The sequence below is a fragment of the Balaenoptera musculus genome, chromosome 13 (assembly GCF_009873245.2).
Source record: "Balaenoptera musculus isolate JJ_BM4_2016_0621 chromosome 13, mBalMus1.pri.v3, whole genome shotgun sequence".
NCBI lineage: Eukaryota > Metazoa > Chordata > Mammalia > Artiodactyla > Balaenopteridae > Balaenoptera > Balaenoptera musculus.
Genome location: NC_045797.1, coordinates 71034836 through 71055926, shown reverse-complemented (window position 1 = coordinate 71055926; position 21091 = coordinate 71034836). Strand labels below are relative to the sequence as shown.

General features: G+C 40.1%; 1 protein-coding gene across 3 annotated transcripts in view; it reads right to left on the bottom strand.

Annotated features, from left to right (window-relative positions):
* The window catches only part of DNAJC27 (DnaJ heat shock protein family (Hsp40) member C27), a 50607-nt gene that overhangs the window by 14880 nt on the left and 14636 nt on the right, over positions 1-21091 (bottom strand). For all 3 annotated transcript variants that reach the window (XM_036873737.1, XM_036873738.1, XM_036873735.1), the window contains exons 3-5: positions 20956-21025; positions 5086-5250; positions 4328-4450 (exon numbers count right to left, since the gene is read on the bottom strand). In XM_036873737.1, coding sequence (XP_036729632.1) covers positions 4328-4450; positions 5086-5250; positions 20956-21025 — 358 coding nt within the window. The remainder of the gene's footprint in view (positions 1-4327; positions 4451-5085; positions 5251-20955; positions 21026-21091) is intronic.

Here is a 21091-nt window from a genome sequence, read left to right as displayed (position 1 = left end):
GCCGCCAAGCAACTAGGCCTGTGAGCCACAACTACTGAGCCTGCGCGTCTGGAGCCTGTGCTCCGCAACAAGAGAGGCCGCACTAATGAGAGGCTCGCGCACCGCAATGAAGAGTGGCCCCCGCTTGCCACAACTAGAGAAAGCCCTTGCACAGAAATGAAGACCCAACACAACCATAAATCAATAAATTTTTTTAAATGTATATATAGTTGTACAATTAAAAAAAAAAGTTAAAAGAAATGAAGACCCAACACGGCCATAAATAAACAAATAAATAAATAAAGGTTTAAAAAAAAATGCAGAATCTTAGGCCCAGTCCCAAAACAACTGATTCAGATTCTGCTTTAAAAAAAAAAAAAATTTTGAGAGCTAAAAGGGAGAGTATGATATGCAATGGCTGTATGTCCAGATGACACAGGTAGTACAACTACAGAGGAGAGACCATATGCAAAACATTTGGTTTAGCTCATAGTAGTAGTCTGATATTGTTATTTTAGGACCATTGTGTATATAATGTGGGATAGAATAAATGAATATTTATGGGATATTTTAATTCATCCCCAATTTTCTTGAGAACCAGGATTCTTAATGTCTAGAGAAAGGAGATACAGATAAAATACAGAACAGGTTAATTTTTTTTAAATGTAGTTATAAACTTGGGTTGGGAGTACTGATAGAGACTTACGAATGTATATACACACATACTATATATATACATGTATATACACACTGAAGAGACCCAGAGAAAAAAATTAACCAATCCCGTACCAATGAGCATCCCTATCACTCAGCTTGTAGTCTTAAAATACCATTTTTCACCGAAAGAAATGAGAGCTTCTTGGAAAAATAGTCTGGAAAGGAAGTGTAAAAGACAAGCCTGGGATATCTTGTTGAAACAGAAGCCTTTACTGACTACTGTAAATGTAATTTCAAAATGATTAAGGAGACACCTGAAGAGGCCCCCACTGTCCAAACATGGGAGAATTTGATCTTGAAAAGATAATAATTGTTTACTGGAACCCATCATAAACATATTTTTAAAAAATTGGTCACCTTCAGAGGATGATGGAATATCAATTCATTATCTTGAATATGGGAAAATAAAAGGAGAAATATCAGGCATTTTCCCTGTCTGTATTGTACCAATGGGTAATAAAACAAGATAAATCTCTTTTTACTGTTCTAATAATGAAAAAGAGATAATATCACCGTTTTGCAACCCCCAGTGGATTAATGGATTTAGGCTTTGAGCATCAGCTGCTATTAACATCATAACCAGACATTTTGTGTCTCATAACGAAAGAACTCAGCATCCTCTGTAGTCTTGCCAAGGGATTGGAGATGAGTCTGATCATTCCTCTGGATCCAGCTGCCGAATTGCAGGAAATACAGAGGACAGAGGAACATGTGGGACTGCAACATGAGTGTGCAATTAGCAAAATCCAGTCTGCAAGAAACTGCAGGTTAAATGCCCTTGGATTCTCAACAGATAAATTGTAAGGAAGGGGATGGAGAGGAAATTTCCATATTAAAAAAAGGACAGAACTAAACTAGATTATTTAGGGATGCACATTCTGGTGATTAAACAATAGAGAAATATAAAGAAGTGATAACTATAACATTTAGGGTGGTGGTTACAGGGGGTGGGGTGGTTGGACATTGATATTAAAACAAACCACATGGAACAGATTCTGGGAATTGCTGGCAAAGTTTTATTTCCTGGGTGGTGTATTTTATGACAGAGTTTGCTTATAATGTAACTTACTAGGCTATCCATATCATAAAGTAAAATGTTGGCCTTATAATTTATTAAGCCATTTAAAAAAAAAATTGAAAGAAATAATGGTTTAAAAAAAAAAATTCCCAAATTTGATGAAAAACACCTGCTTACCAATCCAAGAAAATCAACAAACCCCAAGTAAGATAAATATAAAGAGACCCACACCTAGGCACATAGCACAACTGCTGAAAATCAAAGATAAACTCTTGAAAGTAGCTGGAGGAAAAAAAGGACACATTATATATAAAGGAATAAGAGTAAGAACAGGTTCTAACATCTCATGGGACACAATAGAGGCCAGAAGAGAATGAACCAGTATCTTCAAAGTGCTGAAAGAAATTTAATCTCTAACAGTTATTTATACCTCTTGGACAAATCACTACTACTCTTAGATGTCCTCATATCTGAAATGAGAACGATACCTGCCACACGTTGTTAAGAGTCTCACATGAGATGAAGCATGTAAACTTCTCCAGAAGTTTAATTGGTTAATTTAATTTAAATGGTTAAGTATCATGATTGCATACATATAGGTACAAACTATGTACCTATATAGTCTATGTATTCAAAAGAATAGAAAAGTGGCAAACCAATATCAACCTTATTTGGTCTTGAAATAGACGCTACTGATGCCCAATTCAGCCTGTCAGCCAAGGATAAAACCTGTCTTCTAGTAGGAGGGGTGACATCTTGTTAGAAGGAAATTCAGTACAAAAGATTAAATAAAATCCCACTCGATAATTAAGAACAACTCGTTATAGTATAGCTACATTATCTGAAATGCTAAAAATTCCCAAAATATCAGATATATTCATAAGAAAAAATGCATTATTCATGCCACCACTTACTTTCAAATGTATCTATAATTAAGAGTTGACTGGACTTCCCTGGTGGCGTAGTGGTTAAGAATCTGCCTGCCAGCCTTTCTCACCTTCTGAGATGGCCCACACTCTGTCTGTGAAGTGTTTCTCCCAAGGCCGCTCTCACCTTCTGAGATGGCCCACGCTCTGTCTGTGGAGAGTGTTTCTCTCTAAATAAATCTACTTTAGGACTTCCCTGGTGGTGCGGTGGTTAAGAATACGCCTGCCAATGCAGGGGACATGGGTTCGATCCCTGGTCTGGGAATATCCCACATGTTGCGGAGCAACTAAGCCTGTGCGCCACAACTACTGAGCCTGCACTCTAGAGCCTGCGAGCCACAACTACTGAAGCCCGCACGCCCTAGTGCCCGCGAGCCGCAACTACTGAGTCCACGTGCAGCAACTACTGAAGCCCATGCGCTCTACTGCCCGTGTGCCACAACTACTGAACCCGCGTGCTGCAACTACTGAAGCCTGCACACCTAGAGCCCATGCTCTGCAACGAGAGAAGCCACCACAACGAGAAGCCCGCGCACTGCAACGAAGAGTAGCCCCCACTTGCCACAACTAGAGAAAGCCTGCGCACAGCGATGAAGACCCAACGCAGCCCAAAAATAAATAAATAAATAAATAAATAAATTAAATCCACTTCTTACCTAAAAAAGAAAAGAATCTGCCTGCCAATGTAGGGGACATGGGTTCAAGCCCTGGCCTGGGAAGATCCCACATGCTATGGAGCAACTAAGCCCCTGCGCCACTACTGAGCCTGCGCTCTGGAGCCCGTGCGCCACAACTACTGAAGCCCACATGCCTAGAGCCCGTGCTCTGCAACAAGAGAAGCTACCGCAATAAGAAGCCCAAGCACCTCAAGGAGTAGTCCCTGCTCACCACAACTAGAGAAAGCCCACACGTAGCAACAAAGACCCAATGCAGCCAAAAATTAATTAATTTTTTTAAAAAAATAAAAAAAATAAAAAAAAAGAGTTGACTATAATTTGTTGTTTAGGTAGTCTCCCCCCTTAAAATTATTCTAGATTAGTAAATTCTAAAAAATGACCATCTATTCAGGTTGCCATGTTAGTCCATCCTTCTATTGCCTACGTGATCGGTGAGACCGAACTTTTACGTATGATTGGCTGGATTCTGCAATGAGTCTCCTGGTCTCTAACTGTACCCCCATGGGCTACGATATAGGATTATATTAGCTATGGCAAGGCAATTTTGCCAAAGTAATGCCTTCATTTGATTATGCATACAAATGTAACCAAAGGTGGTTTTAAAGAAAATCTTTGTCCCATTTAAGTAAGTATATAATAAGTGTTGTTAAACTTGATGATCATCAGGATCACCTAGAGAGATTTTTCAAAATACAGATTCCTCAGCTGCATCAAAACATTAAGCTTCCGGTAGGTCTGGAGCCCAGCAATCTGTATTTTGAAGAATTTCCTCAGGTAATTCTGATGAGCAGCCGGATCTGGTCTAAAACAGACAGCAGACAAATATCACACATACATACACACTCATTCTCTCCCTCTCTCTCCCATTCTTCCTTTCTTACTAGCTTCTGAAAAGAAAGAGCTTATTCTAATGAGAAATTCCTATTACTCTTTTGCTTCTCATAATTTACACTAAAATTTGGTATGGTCAGCCTTGACACAAACTCTAAAACAATAAAACGCTAGGTTACCTGGAACATCTCACTGATTCCTTCTCCAGTTTGAGCTGAAGTTTCGAAATACAGGAACCCTTTGCTTTCAGCCCAAAGACGTCCTTCACTTTCATCAACACAGCGGTGCTTAGCACAGTCGATCTGAAATTAAAAGTTGGGGGCAGGGGGAGAGAAGATTCCAACCTTGTCCCACTACAATAGGCCCAGTAGGTCTCTGTCAATCCTTTGCTGAGGCAAAAACTCTTAAGTGAACCCCAGCACTAGCATATAAAATTATCAGGAACAAAAAGGATTAAAAAATTACTTACACTGAATGTGGACTGATTTTCTGTGGCGAAACCACAAGTGCCTGATACCAGCATTCTCCCTTGAGAACACTGCTGCTGCTCACCTCTGTGAAAGCTGGCTTCATCACACCTGCCACACCTGAGGGCCATGGTCTGCCCTTCACACCTTTCCACAGTCCACATTTCACCTAGTTGCTTCCCCTCCTCCAATCAGGTCAGAGTGTTATTATTAGGCTCCACCTCTCCTGCTCAGTCACCAATATCCTCCCCAAGTATGGCACCAGTGAAAAAAAAAATGGATAAAAATCCTGATATGCCAGGTTTTATTTTTTAATTGTTTTTGTTTTAGGGACCTTTGTTTTGAAAAGCTGTTGATTCCCATATTTCAGATTGCAGAATTTTTGTCTTCTTATTTATTCCCCAAAACTCAGCCACACTCTTCCCATAATGAACCTAGAAAGTTGAGCATACCATTTCCAAAGCAGTTACCTTGTTGGCACACACTGCAAATACAATATTTTCCATGTTTCCGTGAGGTCCAAGATCTTGCTTCATTTCTGCCAGCCATGCATCAAGGGCATCAAAGGAATCTTTCTGCCCAACATCATAGACCAGTATCACACCCTGTGTGTCCTTGTAAAACTCATTACGAACCTTTACATAAAAGAACAGGTGCACAAAACGTACGTATTATGATTTTATAAAAGTATATCTTGCAGTCATTGACTTAGCAAAGTGTGTTCTTTTGTGTATTCATAGTGTTTTCTAATTATACTACTGGCCTTTGGAGGGCTTTTTATAAAGTCAAAGTAACATAATAATAATAAAAAAAGTCACTTAGTATAGAAGGACTTGTGATGGAACTAATAGCCTCCTGCCCCACCCCTCCTCACCTCCAGTTCCACTCCCCAGAGGCGATCAATCTTTAATTGTTGTTAGTAAGTCTTTAAAAGAACACAAATTATATAGCATTCTTCTTAGGGAGAACTAGGAAGGTGAGTGAATAATTAAAAAGAACTTAAGGCAAAAAATGACACAAGTATCAGCAGTAGGTACAGCCATTTATATATCACATCCCAAAGCTGGCTTCCCCCAGAATGCTAGGCAGAACCTCCCTATGACTCTTGGGTCTCTATACCAACTCTAGAACTCCAAACTCTGAGTGTCTGTGTGATGCAGTGGAAAAGAGCATAGGCTCTGGAGTCAGATCTGAGTTCACACTTACTTACTAGTTGTGTGATCTTGGGCAAGTCACATAACCTCTCTGCATCTCAGTTTCCTCATCTGTAAAATGGGGATAACACTACTTACTTCACAGGGTTATTATGAGGATTAAATGAGATAATGAAGGCAGAGCACCTAAATAGTGCCTGGAAAACAATGTGTATCAGCACCTTCTCCCTTCATTCTGACTGTCCTCCTTTGATGTTCTTATTAAAAATGGCAACTGAGGACTTCCCTGGTGGTGCAGTGGTTAAGAATCAGCCTGCCAATGCAGGGGACATGGGTTCGAGCCCTGGTCCGGGAAGATCCCACATGCCGCGGAGCAACTAAGCCCGTGTGCCACAACTACTGAGCCTGTGTTTCTAGAGCCCGCATGCCACAACTGAAGTGCGCATGCCTAGAGCCTGTACTCCGCAACAAGAGAAGTCACCGCAGTGAGAAGCCCGCGCACAGCAACAAAGAGTAGCCCCCGCTCACCACAACTAGAGAAAGCCCACGTGCAGCAACGAAGACCCAACGCAGCCAAAAATAAATAAATAAATAAACAAACAAATAAATAAATGTTCCTTCAAAAAAAAAAATGGCAACTGACCTCTGGGGCATATCTTCAATTCTGGGAATAGGCAGCATGGAGTACAGGGCGCAATAAAGTGGTAGAGGCGCTAACGTGACAGGTTAGGCAGATAAGGAACAACACTGACAGACTGGGGGTTTCAGGCCAAAATTCCAGTAAGAATCTTGACAGAGGCCATGTATTATACGTTCTTTTCAGAAAATTCCAGTAAGTACTCAGACTCACGCTGGATATGTAGTAAGAATGACGACATCTCTCACACATCTGGCATGAAGTGTCTATAGGGTTCTGAGCATAAAGAGGCACCGGACCAAGAATGTAAGTGCCTCTTAATTTATATGAACATAGAAAGCTATCCCCTAAAATCAAAACCAACAAAATTGGAACGAATTTAATGTGATGAAGACCAGGAAGGTGTCTTCTACCCTCAGTACTAATGGCCCTTAGCCCTCCTGCAGGAGTTACAATAGAGTTTTCCCTTCTGTCTAGAAACTCCTGCTGCCTGGGCTCCCACACACCACATTCTCCAGGTTCTTAACTGGTCTCTCTTCCACTGACTCTCTTCTCTCCATTGCTCCCACTCCAGTCAGCCGCCACAATTCCAAACCCTGTCCTGGGCCCTCGTTCTTTCTTTGTTATCCTTCCTCCCAACTCAGCAAAATCAACCACTTGCGCGGTTTCAACTGTGAGAACCTCCAAGCTGAGTCCTTTCATCGGCGCTTCTAGACCCACATTTCCAATGAGTGCTAGACTTCCAGCTGAATGTCCTGTTGGAAACTCAGATTCAATCTGCACAACAGGAAACCCTCCAATTCATTCCTTCCTAAACTTTTCCTTCTCTTGAACTTCTAGTGATGAAGCAGCACACCACTGAGCCACTCAGGTTGAAACCCTGGTGTTAGCCTCTGCTGCTCTTCTGTCCCTTTGCCCAGCAGATTCAAACAGTTCTATAGAAGCCACCTCTGCCATGCTTCTTGCACTGTCACTTCCTTTCCATTTTCTTTTTTTTTTTTTTTTTTTTTTTTTTTTTTAAATTTATTTATTTCTTTTCGGCTGTGTTGGGTCTTCGTTGCTGTGTGAGGGCTTTCTCTAGTTGCGGCAAGTGGGGGCCACTCTTCATCGCGGTGCGCGGGCCTCTCACTGTCGCGGCCTCTCCCGTTGCGGAGCACAAGCTCCAGACGCGCAGGCTCAGTAGTTGTGGCTCACGGGCTTAGTTGCTCCGCGGCATGTGGGATCCTCCCAGACCAGGGCTCGAACCCGTGTCCCCTGCATTGGCAGGCAGACTCCCAACCACTGCGCCACCAGGGAAGCCCTCCTTTCCATTTTCATTGCCAACATTATCTCTTGACTGCATGACTGCAAGAGTCTTCTAAGCAATCTCCCTAGCAACGTTATATATTGTGCATATGTATCTTTTTAAAGCCCTGGCTCAAAAATTCTTTAGTGTTTCCCTACTGCCCACCCTCCAAAGTTCAAACTCTTTTAACTGATATTAACAGTGTCTGATCAGTCCTCCACCAACTTCCCAGCTTTATCCCCCTCCTGTTCCCTGTACTTCAAACTGGATAATCTCTCATTCCCCAAACCTGTCCTATGCCTTCTTAACTCCACCTGGAAATGGATACCTCTTCATCTTTCATTTTCTAAGATCTAGCTATAATGCTGTATCTTTCATGTAGCTTCTTCTTCTCCCTTTCTCACCACCTAATCCCCTCCACCTGCAAAACAGAATGCAATCTCTATGTCCCCTGGAATACCACAGCATTCTGTACTTCTAATAGCACTCATGTCACTTCCTGTCTAGTTTCATAGTTAGTAGCATATCCAGCTGTCTTCCCCACTAGACTGTAAGTGACATGAAGGAACATATCATCTTTGTGTCACCCCCTGGGCCTAGCAGGTATAAGTATTTGTATAATCAAATGGCTGAATGTGCTATAGTAGAGAACAAAAGTAGAGGCCAAAAGGGAAAAGGAAGAATTCCAAAATCAGATCATGCTGTTCAGAGGGAGATTTGTGTGTAAAAAGAGAATTAAATGAGCTCAATGGATTTCTCTTTCAAGGGACTCAAGTTCAAGTCTGGGTTCAGCAACTAGCTGTCATCTTGAGTGAGTGACTTTATTACCTCAAGCCTTAGTTTCTGTAAAATGGAAAGGTCAAAGTTGATGCCTCAGTGGTCCCTAGAGTTCCATTATTCTTACCTCCCCAAACAGCTTTCTACTGTAGTCCTGGCAGACCTGCTGCATCCAAAGTTTAATTAAATAGGATGCTAAGGGAACTGGAATTATTTAATTTTAAAGCAGAGATGGCAAACTTTCTAGCTTGTAGGTTAGAGAAAGCTGTTAGTTTAATATCCCTCAGTCCTCAGAAAGTTTTAATAGACCCACTAACTCATCCCAATAAACCCCAGAATTCAGCTGTGTGCACCAGTGGAAGCAAGACTCGTGGTAAAATACAGGCCACCATTCTCTTGGGAGTCCCCTCTCTGACACTTTCCTCCGAGATTGCTATCTGACACACTAAGCAGACTGTCTTTTCTCAGCAGATCCTTTGGGCAAAACTGTCAAATGGACTGGTGACAATGGAAGCTTCAATGGAGGACAGACACTAAGGATCTGAGGAAGCCAGGGACCTTGAGAATGACTGTGGATGCTTCACTAGGTGTGTGCTGGGCAAAGGTGTACTTTGGTCAGTTTAGGGCTTAGAAAGAAGATGATGGCTTTGGTCTCGTCAAATAGGAGGGTTTGAGCTACAGACAGCAAATACTTGACCAAAAAGGAGAGATCAAGGCTATTCTGGAGAAAAGGTACTTCAGAAGTGGTGATTTCAAGGTGCTTCTATTAATTATACTTCTGTTTTTGTGAGCTGCTAAAAAATAGCTATTGCAATTTTGGGTTGCATTAATAAGAGTCTAGTCTTCTAATGATAGAAGTACCAGAACACTCAGTCTTTTTCACTAGTTAGACAATATCTGGAATGTTGTGTTCAGTTCTCAGCTCCCTATCAGCTACCTAGAGGTTAGCCACAAAGGATGCTGATTGGTCTAGCTGTGGCAGGAATAAAAAATGTTTTACTTGGAAAGGTGCAGAATAACAAATATTAGGAAGGTTCTCTTGTAGAAGCACAGACTCAGGCTATGTTGCTTCAAAAACAAGGCCAGAATCAGTAGCAAATTCAAAGGAAGGCAGCCTTCATAACAGAGAAGTTGTTAATGTAGAGTTTTTAACTCTGTAAAGGATTAACTCATGAAGTAGTGAGACCCTATCATTAGAGCTACTCATTCCAAACTCTTAACAGTCTGCACCACTCAAAACTGTCCCGTGTATTATATTGTCCCTGGATTCCCACCAACCTACATAACTCTTACTTCTCCATCAAGACTCAGTTTAAATGTTGCTTCCTTCAACAGGATTTCCTGACCTTCCAGATAAGCTAGGTGTGGGTATTAAATGCTCCCAAGCATTCTGTCCTTTGTTTACCATGTGTCTTCTCTGACATAATTATGTGTCATGAAAACTGGGGCTGTGTATTTTCAGTGTGCAGCATAGAAACTGGCATACTGTTATCTGGTGAATGAATGATGGCCATCAATCAGGAATGCTACAGAAAGAAATCCTACAGTGACAGAAGTCTGGACCACATAATTCTCAGGCGTCTTCTAACTTTCCACTTACATGACTTTGGTGTAATCTAAGATTTATGTTAGCATTTCTGGTAGTTAGAATCTATGTCAAACTTTGGTCACCTAGAGCCTCCATTCCTTTTTCACTGACAATATTCTATACTTGTAAAATTGATTTAATCCACTGTAAGGCTTCACGTTTGAAAGGAATTCATTTAACCTAAATATTTGGGTATATTCACAAGATGGAAGATTATATAGCCATTAAAAGTTACGTTTCCTGGGGGAAGATGGAGTACATGTGCTTTTCCCTATGCTTTCCGCTGAGTACAAGTAAAAATCCTGGACGCTATATATAAAACATACAGAGACTTCCCTGGCAGTCCAGTGGTTAAGACTCCACGCTTCCACTGCAGGGGGCACGGGTTCAATCCCTGGTCGGGGAACTAAGATCCCGCATGCCACATGGCATGGCCAAAAGAAACCAAAGAAAAAAACTAAAAAACAAAACAAACAAACAAAAAGAAGATTCTGGAAGGTGGGAAGAAGAAGGCAGACAAGCTGGGTACCTCGGGACCTGAGGAATGACACAGCAGTGAGTTCCCTGGGTTTTCTTCTGCCTCATGTATCCAAAACTTAGAGCTGCAGAAGTATAACCTGGAAATGCCAATGGGTCCAGACCAATAAAAGCCTAACAAAAGCCTGCTCTCTTTAGTGAAGGACCAGGAAAGATGATAGCCACTCTACTTCAGCCTGACACCTCAGAAAAACTCTGTCTCACCACTCCCACCCACTCAAGCAAAGGCTGAGTGGAAATTTTAGAAAAATAAATTACTGAAAAATAGAATGAATGACATGAAAAGCCTAGTATGATAGTTGGGCTCAAGAGCAGAATGGAGGAGACAGTGGAAAGAAACAGTGAAATGGAAGGCAAAACAATAATGACCTAATCTGAACAATAGAGAGAAAATAAACTAAAAAAAGGAAAGAAAAGAAAAGGAAAAAAAAGAAAGAAAGAAAAAGAAAAAAAAGAGAGCCTCAGGGACCTGTGAGACTATAATAAGATCAGAGTCCTGGAAGGAGAGGAGAAACATGGTGGGGCTGAAAAAGTACTTAAAGAAACAATGTAGGAAAACTTCCCAAATTTGGCAGGAGACATAAACCTACAGATTCAAGAAGCTGAGAAAACCCCAAACAGGAAAAACTCAAAGAAATCCATGCCAAAATACATCATAATTAAACCTGTAAAAATTAAAGACAAAGGGAAAATATCATGAAAGCAGTCAGAGAAAAAATGATGCCTCTCTGAACCTAAGTAAGTTAACCTTCCCAATAAATATCCCATTCCTCAGAAACCCCACTTCTTCCCTGAGAGCGGTGAAATTATAGGGGATTAAGAGGCTCAGTGAGTACAAGAGCTGGCCTCAAAACCACAAATGATAAGGAAATCTAAGTAGAGAAGAGGAATATTATCATAAGAGGAGAAATGATTCTCATATAACATGAAATAATTTTGCACGGTGCTCAAGAGAAATTAGAGAAAACAGCAAAGTAGGAAGTTTTCTGTGATATGTACTATTTTCCCATGAAATACAATGTTTAAAAAACTGCTCTTTCTTAAATGCAGAGTTGAAACAATTTTACGGCAGAAATTTCTAAGTTTAAGATGAAATGGACCTGATCTCATATAAAAAATTATTGACAATGTTAAAAAACAAAAAATGGGGGAAAAAAACATTTCAAATGACAGCAGATTTTTCATCAGAAACCATGGGGCCAGAGGAAAGAAGCACACTATTTTTCAAGTGTTGAAAAAAAAGAAAAATTGTAACCGAGCTGGACCCTATGGGGACTTTTCAGGACAGACCCCTCCCCCATATCCTCTGCTATACCTCCTCTCTGAAGTACCTAGATAATAGTATCTGATGCACACTTCCTGAGTTGTTTTACAGATGCTAAAACCACCAATGGAAGAAATTACTTGGTGATCATGAGCACGAAGCCCCCCAGACCTACTGGCGCCTAAGGATTGATAATGTTAATTCCTATTATTCTGCCCTGTTATCCCACCATCAACCAATCAGAGATTTGTGCACAAGCTGATCACATACCCTGTGTGGGGGGTTGGAGGGGGGCGCCCTTGCTTTTAAAAATGCTTTGCTGAAACCCTTCGGGGAGTTCGGGGTTTTTTTTTTCCAGCATTAGCTGTCCGGGACTACTTGCTTGGCGCCCTGCAATAACTGCTGCACTTTCCTTCACCACAACCTATTGTCAGTAGAATTGGATTTACTGCGCACAGGCGAGTGGACCCAAGTTTGGTTTGGTAACAATATCAAACCAGAATCCCATAACCTGCAAAAAAAAAATTCTCCAGGACCAAAGGAGAAACCAGAACATTCTTAATCAAGGAAAACTAAGAGAACCTGTTGCCAGCAGACCTACACTAAAAGAATGGCTAAAGGAGTCCTCCACACAGAAAGGAAATGATAAAAGAAGGAACCCTGGAATATAAAAAAGGATGAAAGAACGGAATAAGTAAAAATACAGGTGAATACAATATGCTTTCCTTCTCTCAAGTTTTCTAAATTATGTTTGACAGTTAAGCAAAAATTAAACACTGTTGTGCTTCTAATATACTTAGAGAAAATATTAAAGACAATTATATTATAAATGGGAGAGGATAAAGGGGCGTAAAAGAAGGAAAAGTTTCTACACTCCACTCAAATTGTTAAAGTAACAACACCAGTAGCCTGTGATAACTTATATAGTATAACAACTAGAGTATCCACTAATAAAGCTATGCAGAACGATTTACTCAAAAACACTATAGAGGGGCTTCCCTGGTAGCACAGTGGTTAAGAATCCACCTGCCAATGCAGGGGACACGGGTTCAATCCCTCGTCCAGGAAGATCCCACATGCCCCGGAGCAACTAAGCCCACGAGCCGCAACTACTGAAGCCCGCGTGCCTAGAGCCCGTGCTCTGCAACCAGAGAAGCCACCGCAATGAGGAGCCCACACACCGCAATGAAGAGTAGCCCCCACTCACCACAAAAGAGAAAGCCCGCGCACAGCAACGAAGACCCAACGCAGCCAAAAATAAAATAAATAAAATAAATAAATTTATTAAAAAAATACTATTGACAAATCAAAATGGAATTCAAAAAGTGTTCAAGTAACCCACAGGAAGGCAGGAAAAAGAAAACAGAAGTGAAAAATGGAAAACAAGGGCTTCCCTGGTGGCACAGTGGTTAAGAATCCACCTGCCAATGCAGGGGACGGGTTTGAGGCCTGGTCCGGGAAGATCCCACATGCCACAGAGCAACTAAGCCCGTGCACCACAACTACTGAGCCGGCGCTCTAGAGCCCACAAGCCACAACTACTGAGCCCACGTGCCACAACAACTGAAGCCCGCGTGTCTAGAGCCCATGCTCCACAATAAGAGAAGCCACCACAATGAGAAGCCCATGCACCGCAACGAAGAGTAGCCCCCGCTCACCACAACTAGAGAAAACCCACGGGTAGCAACAAAAACCCAAAGCAGCCAAAAATAAATTAATTAATTAATTTAAAAAAAAAGAAGGAAAACAAACAAACAAAAATAATAAACTTAAACGCTAACATATCAATAACTACGTAAGAATAGGTGGTCTGAGGAGTAGGGGCAAGATGGCGGAAGAGTAAGACGCGGAGATCACCTTCCTTCCCACAGATACAGTAGAAATACATCTACACGTGGAACTGCTCCTACAGAACACCCACTGAACGCTGGCAGAAGACGTCAGACCTCCCAAAAGGCAAGAAAATCCCCACGTACTTGGCTGTGTGGATGAAAGGCTCTTGGTGCTCCAGCCAGGCATCAGGGCTGTGCCTCTGAGGTGGGAGAGCCAACTTCAGGACACTGGTCCACAAGAGACCTACCAGCTCCACGTAATACCAAACGGCAAAAATCTCTCAGAGATCTCCATCTCAACATCAAGACCCAGCTTCACTCAACGACCAGCAAGCTACAGGGCTGGACACCCTATGCCAAACAACTAGCAAGACAGGAACACAGCCCCATCCATTAGCAGGGAGGCTGCCTAAAATCATAAGGCCACACACACCCCAAAACACACCACCAGACGTGGACGTGCCCACCAGAAAGACAAGATTCAACCTCATCCACCAGAACACAGGCAATAGTCCCCTCCACCAGGAAGCCTACACAACCCACTGAACCAACCTTACCCACTGGGGACAGATACCAAAAACAACGGGAACTACGAACCTGCAGCCTGTGAAAAGGAGACCCCAAACACAGTAAGATAAGCAAAATGAGACGACAGAAAAACACACAGCAGATGAAGGAGCAGGGTCAAAACACACCAGACCTAACAAATGAAGAGGAAATAGGTAGTCTACCTGAAAAAGAATTCAGAATAATGATAGTAAGGCTGATCCAAAATCTTGGAAATAGAATAGACAAAATGCAAGAAACATTTAACAAGGACGTAGAAGAACTAAAGAGGAACTAAGCAACGATGAAAAACACAATAAATGAAAATAAAAATACTCTAGATGGGATCAATAGCAGAATAACTGAGGCAGAAGAAAGGATAAGTGACCTGGAAGATAAAATGGTGGAAATAACTACTGCAGAGCAGGATAAAGAAAAAAGAATGAAAAGAACTGAGGACAGTCTCAGAGACCTCTGGGACAACATTAAACGCACCAACATTCGAATTATAGGGGTCCCAGAAGAAGAAGAGAAAAAGAAAGGGACTGAGAAAATATTTGAAGAGATTATAGTTGAAAACTTCCCTAATATGGGAAAGGAAATAGTTAATCAAGTCCAGGAAGCACAGAGAGTCCCATACAGGATAAACCCAAGGAGAAACACGCCAAGACACATATTAATCAAACTGTCAAAAATTAAATAGAAAGAAAACATATTAAAAGCAGCAAGGGAAAAACAACAAATAACACACAAGGGAATCCCCATAAGGTTAACATCTGATCTTTCAGCAGAAACTCTGCAAGCCAGAAGGGAGTGGCAGGATATACTTAAAGTGATGAAGGAGAAAAACCTACAACCAAGATTACTCTACCCAGCAAGGATCTCATTCAGATGTGATGGAGAAATTAAAACCTTTACAGACAAGCAAAAGCTGAGAGAGTTCAGCACCACCAAACCAGCTTTACAACAAATGCTAAAGGAACTTCTCTAGGCAAGAAACACAAGAGAAGGAAAACACCTACAATAACAAACCCAAAACATTTAAGAAAATGGGAATAGGAACATACATATCGATAATTACCTTGAATGTAAATGGATTAAATGCTCCCACCAAAAGACACAGACTGGCTGAATGGATACAAAAACAAGACCCGTATATATGCTGTCTACAAGAGACCCACTTCAGACCTAGAGACACATACAGACTGAAAGTGAGGGGATGGAAAAAGATATTCCATGCAAATGGAAATCAAAAGAAAGCTGGAGTAGCAATTCTCATATCAGACAAAATAGACTTTAAAATAAAGAATATTATAAGAGACAAAGAAGGACACTATATAATGATCAAGGGATCGATCCAAGAGGAAGGTATAACAATTGTAAATATTTATGCACCCAACATAGGAGCACCTCAATACATAAGGCAAATATTAACAGCCATAAAAGGGGAAATCGACAGCAACACAATCATAGTAGGGGACTTTAACACCCCACTTTCACCAATGGACAGATCATCCAAAATGAAAATAAATAAGGAAACACAAGCTTTAAATGATACATTAAACAAGATGGACTTAATTGATATTTATAGGACATTCCACCCAAAAACAACAGAATACACATTTTTCTCAAGTGCGCATGGAACATTCTCCAGGATAGATCATATCTTGGGTCACAAATCAAGCCTTGGTAAATTTAAGAAAATTGAAATCGTATCAAGTATCTTTTCCGACCACAACGCTATGAGACTAGATATCAATTACAGGAAAAGATCTGTAAAAAATACAAACACATGGAGGCTACACAATACACTACTTAATAACGAAGTGATCACTGAAGAAATCAAAGGGGAAATCAAAAAATACCTAGAAACAAATGACAATGGAGATACGACGACCCAAACCTATGGGACGCAGCAAAAGCAGTGCTAAGAGGGAAGTTTATAGCAATACAAGCCTACCTCAAGAAACAGGAAACATCTCGAATAAACAACCTAACCTTGCACCTAAAGCAATTAGAGAAGGAAGAACAAAAAAACCCCAAAGCTAGCAGAAGGAAAGAAATCATAAAGATCAGGTCAGAAATAAATGAAAAAGAAATGAAGGAAACAATAGCAAAAATCAATAAAACTAAAAGCTGGTTCTTTGAGAAGATAAACAAAATTGATAAACCATTAGCCAGACTCATCAAGAGAAAAAGGGAGAAGACTCAAATCAATAGAATTAGAAATGAAAAAGGAGAAGTAACCACTGACACTGCAGAAATACAAAAGATCATGAGAGATTACTACAAGCAACTCTACGCCAATAAAATGGACAACCTGGAAGAAATGGACAGATTCTTAGAAATGCACAAACTGCCGAGACTGAACCAGGAAGAAATAGAAAATATGAACAGACCAATCACAAGCACTGAAATTGAAACTGTGATTAAAAACCTTCCAACAAACAAAAGCCCAGGACCAGATGGCTTCACAGGTGAATTCTATCAAATATTTAGAGAAGAGCTAACACCGATCCTTCTCAAACTCTTCCAAAATATTGCAGAGGGAGGAACACTCCCAAATTCATTCTATGAGGCCACCATCACCCTGATACCAAAACCAGACAAAGATGTCACAAAGAAAGAAAACTACAGGCCAATATCACTGATGAACATAGATGCAAAAATCCTCAACAAAATACTAGCAAACAGAATCCAACAGCACATTAAAAGGATCATACACCATGATCAAGTGGGGTTTATCCCAGGAATGCAAGGATTCTTCAACATACGCAAATCAATCAATGTGATACACCATATTAACAAATTGAAGGAGAAAAACCATATGATCATCTCAATAGATGCAGAGAAAGCTTTCGACAAAATTCAACACCCATTTATGATAAAAGCCCTGCAGAAAGTAGGCATAGAGGGAACTTTCCTCAACATAATAAAGGCCATATATGACAAACCCACAGCCAACATTGTCCTCAATGGTGAAAAACTGAAACCATTTCCACTAAGATCAGGAACAAGACAAGGTTGCCCACTCTCACCACTATTATTCAACATAGTTTTGGAAGTGTTAGCCACAGCAATCAGAGAAGACAAAGAAATAAAAGGAATCCAAATCGGAAAAGAAGAAGTAAAGCTGTCACTGTTTGCAGATGACATGATACTATACATAGAGAATCCTAAAGATGCTACCAGAAAACTCCTAGAGCTAATCAATGAATTTGGTAAAGTAGCAGGATACAAAATTAATGCACAGAAATCTCTTGCATTTCTATACACTAATGACGAAAAATCTGAAAGTGAAATTAAGAAAACACTCCCGTTTACCATTGCAACAAAAAGAATAAAATATCTAGGAATAAACCTACCTAAGGAGACAAAAGACCTGTATGCAGAAAATTATAAGACACTGATGAAAGAAATTAAAGACGATACAAATAGATGGAAAGATATACCATGTTCCTGGATTGGAAGAATCAACTTTGTGAAAATGACTCTACTACCCAAAGCAATCTACAGATTCAATGCAATCCCTATCAAACTACCACTGGCATTTTTCACAGAACTAGAACAAAAAATTTCACAATTTGTATGGAAACACAAAAGACCCCGAATAGCCAAAGCAATCTTGAGAACGAAAAATGGAGCTGGGGGAATCAGGCTCCCTGACTTCAGACTATATTACAAAGCTACAGTAATCAAGACAGTTTGGTACTGGCACAAAAACAGAAATATTGATCAATGGAACAGGATAGAAAGCCCAGAGATAAACCCACGCACATATGGTCACCTTATCTTTGATAAAGGAGGCAAGCATATACAGTGGAGAAAAGACAGCCTCTTCAATAAGTGGTGCTGGGAAAATTGGACAGATACATGTAAAAGTATGAAATTAGAACACTCCCTGACACCATGCACAAAAATAAACTCAAAATGGATTAAAGACCTAAGTGTAAGACCAGACACTATCAAACTCTTAGAGGAAAACATAGGCAGAACACTCTATGACATACATCACAGCAAGATTCTTTTTGACCCAGCTCCCAGAGAAATGGAAATAAGAACACAAATAAACAAATGGGACCTAATGAAACTTAAAAGCTTTTGCACAGCAAAGGAAACCATAAACAAGACCAAAAGACAACCATCAGAATGGGAGAAAATATTTGCAAATGAAGCAACTGACAAAGGATTAATCTCCAAGATTTACAAGCAGCTCATGCAGCTCAATAACAAAAAAACGAACAACCCAATCCAAAATGGGCAGAAGACCTAAACAGACATTTCTCCAAAGAAGATATACAGATGGCCTACAGACACATGAAAGAATGCTCACATCATTAATCATTAGAGAAATGCAAATCAAAACTACAATGAGATATCATCTCACACCGGTCAGAATGGCCATCATCAAAAAATCTAGAAACAATAAATGCTGGAGAGGGTGTGGAGGAAAGGGAACTCTCTTGCACTGTTGGTGGGAATGTAAATTGATACAGCCACTATGGAGAACAGTATGGAGGTTCCTTAAAAAACTACAAATAGAACTACCATACGATCCAGCAATCCCACTACTGGGCATATACCCTGAGAAAACCATAGTTCAAAAGAGTCATGTACCAAAATGTTTAATTGCAGCTCTATTTACAATAGCCAGGACATGGAAGCAACCTAAATGTCCATCGACAGATGAATGGATAAAGAAGATGTGGCACATATATACAATGGAATATTACTCAGCCATAAAAGAAATGAAATGGAGGTATTTGTAATGAGGTGGATGGAGTTAGAGTCTGTCATACAGAGTGAAGTAAGTCAGAAAGAGAAAAACAAATACAGTATGCTAACACATATATACGGAATCTAAGGAAAAAAAAAGCCATGAAGAACCTAGTGGCAAGACGGGAATAAAGACACAGACCTACTAGAGAATGGACTTGAGGATACGGGGAGGGGGTGGGGTGAGATGTGACAGGGTGAGAGAGTGTCATGGACATATATACACTACCAAATGTAAAATAGATAGCTAGTGGGAAGCAGCCGCATAGCACAGGGAGATCAGCTCGGTGCTTTGTGACCACCTAGAGGGGTGGGATGGGGAGGGTGGGAGGGAGGGAGATGCAAGAGGGAAGAGATATGGGAACATATTGTATATGTATAACTGATTAACTTTGTTATAAAGCAGAAGCTAACACACCGTTGTAAGGCAATTATACTTCAATAAAGATGTTTAAAAAAAATAAAAAAATAAAAAAAAGAATAGGTTGTCTAAGGACAGAAATTGGCATAATACATTAAAAAACATGACTGAACTATGTATTGTCTTATCACTTCAAATATAATGATATAAGCAGGTTGAAAGTGCAAGGATAGAAAAAGATGTATCATGCAAATATTAATCAAAGGAAAGCAGAAATGTCTATATTAATATCAGATAAAATAGACATTAGAAAGAAAATTACCAGAGACACAGGGGGGACAGGATATAATAATAAAATTATATAATGAAGGCATAGCAATCCTAAATGTATATGCACCAAACAAGAGAGCTGCAAAATATGTGAAGCAAAAATCAATAGAACTGAAAGGAGAAACAGTCAAATCCACAATTAATGTTGGAAACTTCAAAACCCCTCTTTTAGCAAGTGACAGAACTAAACAGAAAATCAGCAAGGATATAAAAGAACTCAACAACACCACTGACCAACAGGCTCTAATAAATATTTATAGAACACTTTATCCAACAGTAGCAGAATATACATTCTTTTCAAGCACCCATGTAACATATACCAAGATAGACCACGTCCTGGGCCATGAAAAAGAAACCTCAACAAATTTTTAAAAATTGAAATCATATAGTGTGTTCTCTGATCACAATGAAATCAAACTAGAAATCAATAACAGAAAGATAACAGGAAAATTTCTAACACTTGGAAACTAAACAACACACTTCTAAATAATCCACAGGTCAAACAGAAAATCTCAAGGGAAATTTAAAAAAAAGGCTGAATGAATGAGATGAAAATGAAAATACAACATATCAAAATTTGTGGGATACAGCTACGCAGTACTGAGAGGGGAATTTATAATACTAAATGCATACATTAGAAAAGAAAGTCTCAAATCAATAATCTAAGCTCCCACCTCAAGAACCTAGAACAAGAAGAGTAGAATAAACCCAAAGCAAGCAGAAGGGAGGAAATAAATGAAAAACCCAAGGAAGGAAAAACAAAAGATAAAGGCCATGAGATTGATTTTGAGACTACTTAGGACTGATAAGCAGATGAAAGTAAACCAAGTGAGGCTGCTTTAGCTTCTTCTGGGGAGAGAGCACACATGACTGAGGAGTGCACTGGAAAATCACTCTAGAACACTGCTACAAAGGGTTCATTTCTGAATTCCTAAGTCCCTGTATGTATGTAATTATCTTTTCACATTCTGGGCTAAGGCACAAAGTAAAAAGCAACAGTCCTTTGAAGGTTAAAATGTCTTATCTAAGTGTTTGAAACATTAGCAATAAAATTTCCTACCACTATTTAAGGGGATAGCACAAAAGACCAACAGATATCCATTAAGTTAAAGCTCCGAAGGGAAGCCACAAACACCAGCTAAATTTACCTATTTTTACACATGACTTGAATATTGGTTGTTCGGTAATTCGGGATCTTTCCTTCAACCCACTGACAATACTGGATATAGGTTTTCTCAAAAAGTCTTTCTTACCTCATAGAAGAAGGGATGTCCAGCCATATCGAAGATGTTAACTTTGATTTCTCTGTCTCTGACTTGTACCCTGAAATGTTCAAATGCAAACAATCCCAAAGAAGGTCATGGCTTCTGTATTCCTATTAGTATCATT